Below are 6,000 nucleotides of genomic sequence, written 5' to 3' on the forward strand. Positions count from 1 at the left end.
CACACATATGTTGCATGTGCAGATAATATACGAATTGAATGTCGGCCACAATTTTAAGTAGATCAGTTGCACAACCACTTACCTACTTACCTACTACGCCTAATTCTCACTCACACACACATAAACAGAAACGCATACATATGCAAATTATTATGTTATTTACACACTTGCAGTCACACACACTTGCAGTCACACACACTTTCTTATCAAATATTTCTGTTTTTGTTGTTGTATTTTTATAGCGTGCTCCCATGGTTATGGCCGTGATTTTATTGATCGCAATCGCAATACTTTTGGCTTTCTATTGCAACTTTGATTTGGGCAAAGTAGCCACCGCCTATTTGAAGCCGCTGCTTACACGCTGCCGCGAGCGAAATGGGAAGTTAGACGCCGCCACCAGTTCGGCAAGTACATCGGACGATTATTATCATGCGAAGGAAATTCCTCGTCCACGCGGTGTCTGGGACATTCCAGGACCGTTGGCGATACCCTTTCTCGGCACCAAATGGGTATTCTTCGTCTTCTTTAGCAAATACAAAATGTCGCTGATGCACGAGATGTACGCAGGTGAGTAGCACCAAAACGAAAAAAATTGAAATTAGTTCACAAGCGGTGATGTAAATAATAAAAAAAATAACAAAATATAAAAAAATGTGAAAAATGAATCATAAGTATGCAAAAATAATAAAAACGAGATTGCAGGAAAACTACTGCAAGTCTGTCCAAGTGAAGAATTTCCAAAAGTAATTGAAAAGGCAGTTTGTGCATGTTGTTGTTGTTTTATCAGCGTTTTATTAGCCATATACATATGTGCGGGGAATGCCGCTGGATTGACAGTCCCTTACCAGATATAAATCCTGGTCGTTCTGGTAAAGTAGAACCTATTGTCGTGGAAACGAATATGTGCATCGTAAGTGCCGAAAGCAATCGAAAGGCAATTTTCCCTTCTTTTATATTTTGGCCGTTCACACTCTGATAGCACAACAGGCTGAAAACAGCTTCTAACAATTTCCCTGCAAGTTCCTATAAAAATTCCTTCTTCTTCTTCTACTTTATTTAAGATTCTTCTTCTTCTTAATTGGCGCGATAACCGCTTACGCGATTTTGGCCGAGTTTAACAAAGCGCGCCAGTCGTTTCTTTCTCGTGCTAACCGGCGCCAATTGGACACACCAAGTGAAGCCAAGTACTTCTCCACCTGATCTTTCCATCGCAGAGGAGGCCTTCCTCTTCCTCTGCTACCACCAGCTGGTACCGCATCGAATACTTTCAGAGCCAGAGCGTTTGTATCCATTCGAACGACATGACCCAGCCAACGTAGCCGCTGGATCTTTATTCGCTGCGCTATGTCTATGTCGTCGTAAAGCTCATACAGCTCATCGTTCCATCGCAAAATTGCGCAGAATCTTTCTCTCAAACACTCCAAGCGTCGCTTCATCGTATGTTGTCATCGTCCAAGCTTCTGCGCCATACGTTAGGACGGGCATGATGAGAGTCTTGTAGAGTGTTAGTTTTGTTCGTCGAGAGAGGACTTTACTGCTCAGTTGCCTACTTAGTCCAAAGTAGCACTTGTTGGCAAGAGAGATTCTACGTTGGATTTCAAAGCTTATATTGTTATCGGTGTTAATGCTGGTTCCTAAATAAAGTCTTTTACAACCTCGAAATTATAACTGTCAACAGTGACGTGGGTGCCGATACGCGAGTGCGCCGACTGTTTGTTTGAAGACAGGAGGTACTTCGTTTTGCCCTCGTTCAGCACCAGACCCATTCGCTTTGCCTCTTTATCCAGTTTGGAGAAGGCAGAACTAACAGCGCGGTTGCATACGCCAACAATTGTACGCTCTTATAAAATATTGTGCCTGAACGATTAAGTTCTGCGGCTCGTACAATGCTCTCCAACATCAGGTTAAAGAAGTCACACGACAGCGAGTCACCCTGTCTGAAACCTCGTTTGGTATCAAACGGCTCGGAGAGGTTCTTCCTAATTCTGACGGCGCTGCTGGTGTTGAGCAACGTCATCTTGCATAGCCGTATTAGTTTTGTGGGGATATCAAATTTTAATTATTATTTATTTAAGATTAGATGTTGTTCTTTACAACGAAATTTCTCTTAAAACTAAAAATTCATATAAAAGATGCTATTGTTACAATTCTACAACAAATTTAACGATAAATAATTCGATGCGTATACAATTCAGTCATTTTGCGACACAGACGTCCAACACTCACGTCATCGCTTCGGTGGTTTTCCAGGTGGGCTTTTGGCGATTGGTTAACTCTCTATAGCCAGTCTTGCTATTCTCTTCCCATGCTTGTGCCACTCATTCCGTCGTCTTCGGCCATTCCCAGCTGTCTTGAGTTTTTCACTTTTCTAAATTAATTGGCAAACTATTATACTTTTCGATTGTTTGCGTGGAAAAGTCAAATTGAATTATAAATATACATACTCTCTCTGGATGTATCTTATTAGTGTCAAGTCAGAGTTAACAAATATTCTTCTTCTTTCTAATTTTGGCCGAGTTTAACAAAGCGCGCCAGTCGTTTTTTTCTCATACCAATCGGCGCCAGTTGGACACACCTTCTCCAACTGATTTTTCCAACGCAGAGGGGGCCTTCCTCTTCCTCTACTACCACCAGCTGGTACCGCATCGAACACTTTCAGAGCCGGGACGTTTGTATCCATTCAGACGACATGACCCAGCCAACGTAGCCGTTGGATCTTTATTCGCTGTGGTGTGTTTATGTTGTCGTAAAGCTCATACAGCTCATCGTTCCATCGCCTACGATATTCGCCGTCGCCAAAGTGCATTTCTTGTTTGTAAGGCGTGGCCAAACCGCTGGTCTTTCCATAGCGACATACTTTTAAGACTAAGCGCCGAGGCGGCGGCCATGTTTTTCCCTACAAAATGTAGTGCAGGCAAGTTTATTAGCACATCCCGCACTTTGTTTGGAGTAGTCCTTAAAGCACCAGATATTCATAAAAAAGCTGTTCTTTGAACCTTACTTATGATTTTAACGTAACCCGTATTTTAAGCTGTAGAAGGATAGAGCCAATGTGTAGCACGAGCCAGGGTTAACACCATTTCATACCGACTGCTTTGTTGCTAGTTAATAATGCATCACACCAGCAATTGCCCACAGTTGTAGCGAAGGGTCCATCTTAATAAACGTTGAATTAAATTATGGAATTTTCTTATAAAACAAACAAAACATAGTTCAAATGATTGAACTCAGTCAAGGAAACCTCCAATTTTGTGCTGCGAATTGTTTATTTTCAAATACTCGTATGTAGGCAATTACGAAAAAGTGACACATCTATCTTCTCTACCCACAGACTGGCATCGCAAGTACGGCCAAATCGTTTTGGAAGTGCTGACTTCAGGCTTACCGATTGTGCATTTATTCGAACGCAACGACTTGGAAAAGGTGTTGAAATACCCAAGCCGTTATCCCTTTCGGCCGCCCACTGAAATTGTCGTCATGTATCGGCTATCGCGACCCGATCGATATTCTAGTTTGGGCATCGTGAATGAGTAAGTATTTTAGGTATGTATTGTATGTTTGTATGTAAGTACGCAAGTGAATATAATGAATTGGGAATAACTTGCGCGAAGATTTACCTGACAATTTGACAATTCACATTAACTATATTGGGAAAAGATGTTCAGTTTTTCAAATATCTGCGCATAGAATTTATAAATTTTGCAATTGCAAATATCCAAATAATTGATGTGGTTTCCAAAAATAATTCCTTTAATTAATTTTTATTGCTGTAATTTCCAACTTTTTGCAAAACAGAAAACACTTAAGCTTCCCTCTCCCTCTCTCTGGGACTCCATCAACTTTTTACTGATTCCACATTCAAATTATCTGCTGCGCAATCACTAAAACTCTTCTTTCAGACAAGGTCCCACCTGGCAAAAGCTACGCTCTTCGCTCACTTCCTACATAACATCGCCGCGCATTCTCTATAATTTCCTGCCCGCTCTCAATGTCGTTTGCGATGACTTTATCGAGCTGTTACGTCATCAACGCAATCCCCAAACATTTGAAGTGTACAATTTTGAGGATATCGCCAATCTAATGGGTCTGGAAGCGGTTTGCACGCTCATGCTCGGCCGGCGCATGGGTTTTCTGGACAAAAGTGGCCAACAGCCGGAGAGAATCCGACAACTGGCGAGTGCGGTGAAGCAGCTTTTCATATCACAGCGCGACTCCTACTATGGCATAGGACTGTGGAAGTACTTGCCAACGAAGACATATCGAGAGTTTGTACATGCCGAGGAGATTATCTATGAGTAAGTCTTGAGGATGTGCGACAGATCAGTGGCGGAAGCGACATGTAAAGATTTGAAACTGATTACAGCGTTATTTCCGAGATGGTTGAAATGGCGCTGCAAGAGGACTACCTCACGTCGGCGAGCGATGAAAGTGAGGCGGCTTTGCGCAGTATATTCTTGAATATACTCGAGCTAAAGGATCTGGACATACGTGATAAGAAATCGGCCATTGTCGACTTTATAGCGGCAGGCATTGAAACGGTGGGTCGGCGGCGCATTAATTGTGAGGAAACAATTTTAATATTAGGTTTTTTTGCGATTTTTCAGCTTGCCAATACGGTGCTCTTTGTGCTCAGTTCAGTGACCAATGATGAGCAGGTTATTTCGGGCATCCTAGACGACTTTCGTGAATATCGTAAAACGACCATAACAAAAGAGGCCATTGCCAAGGCAAATTACACCAAAGCTTGCATACAAGAATCCTACCGCATTAGGCCAACAGCCTTCTGTTTGGCGCGCATACTTGAGGAGAACATGGAGTTGTCGGGCTATCATCTCAAAGCGGGCGTAAGTTAAACTGACTTTTCATTGTGAGAAAATACTTGAAAATGTTTGAATTTTTACTACCCACCAGACGGTTGTGCTGTGTCAGAATATGATTGCCTGCAACAACGATGCCAATTTTCCAAGTGCAACTGAATATCGGCCTCAGCGCTGGCTCGACGAGGAGGGTCAATTCACTGTGAATGTGCCCAATGCGTGTATTGTGGTGCCGTTTGGAATTGGGAAACGCACCTGTCCGGGCAAACGATTTGTCGAAATGGAGGTGATGCTCTTGTTGGCTAAGGTAATCTGGAATTCAATAAAAAATATTAATATTTTTAATGTATTTTTAATACAAAATTTAAATAGCTTTGAAAATAAAAAACAAATTATATATTTTAAAATTTTCAAAATTTTGATAATAGTTAGTATTTTTTTTATATTGATTTTTAATTATTGCATTATTTATGTAAGTTTTCTATAACCAACATTTTGCTAATAATTTACAGCTGTTACTCGCTTTCGAGATCAAATTCAAAGAGCCGCTGCAAACGGAATTTGAATTTTTACTTGCGCCTAAAACTCCACTAACCTTAATCATGCACGATCGCATCTACTGAGCGGCGAACGCACTGACGCAAACTCTGCAGCACTGGTGCGCAGTTACAGTGAGTCATAGGCGCAGCATTGTGAATTATTTGTAAATTATTTAACACAAAAATAATGAAGGAAAATCATCTTAAGTAATTTAACAATACCCGTTAGTGAAGGTTGTAAATATTTGAAAATTTTTATATACAAACACACACATACACATATCTACATGCATAGTTACAATTGTGAGCATTTTTGCGTAACGAAAGACTGTTTTAATTTTAAAATGTATTTATTAATTTAATAAGGAAATGTTGCAATATTTATCCCAAAAATTGAAGAAATTGTAAATGTGTACACTATACATACAAACAAAAATATGTAGTTTGTAAATGTAAAAAAATATAAAATTTAAATATCAAAGCCAGATGAACTTTAAACGTTTAAAAATATACATAAAAAGAATTTGCAAAGAAAATATATTTAAAACTTGTTAATATTAGCAACTAAAAAGTGCAATTAAACCCTTATACATACATATATAAAAATTAAATTGATATTTTGACTTTTCTAAAAAGGGACCACG

General features: G+C 40.0%; 1 protein-coding gene across 1 annotated transcript in view; it reads left to right on the forward strand.

The window, feature by feature from the left end:
- The window catches only part of LOC129242403 (ecdysone 20-monooxygenase), a 29,513-nt gene extending 23,654 nt beyond the window's left edge, over window positions 1-5,859 (forward strand). Inside the window, exons 2-8 of the mRNA XM_054879026.1 lie at window positions 243-567; window positions 3,332-3,530; window positions 3,900-4,295; window positions 4,364-4,538; window positions 4,605-4,844; window positions 4,912-5,124; window positions 5,330-5,859. Of these exons, the coding sequence (XP_054735001.1) occupies window positions 252-567; window positions 3,332-3,530; window positions 3,900-4,295; window positions 4,364-4,538; window positions 4,605-4,844; window positions 4,912-5,124; window positions 5,330-5,440 (1,650 nt within the window). The 5' untranslated portion in view covers window positions 243-251 and the 3' untranslated portion in view covers window positions 5,441-5,859. The remainder of the gene's footprint in view (window positions 1-242; window positions 568-3,331; window positions 3,531-3,899; window positions 4,296-4,363; window positions 4,539-4,604; window positions 4,845-4,911; window positions 5,125-5,329) is intronic.
- The last annotated feature ends 141 nt before the right edge of the window (window positions 5,860-6,000 follow it).

The sequence above is a fragment of the Anastrepha obliqua genome, chromosome 3 (genome assembly GCF_027943255.1).
Source record: "Anastrepha obliqua isolate idAnaObli1 chromosome 3, idAnaObli1_1.0, whole genome shotgun sequence".
Classification (NCBI taxonomy): Eukaryota; Metazoa; Arthropoda; class Insecta; order Diptera; family Tephritidae; genus Anastrepha; species Anastrepha obliqua.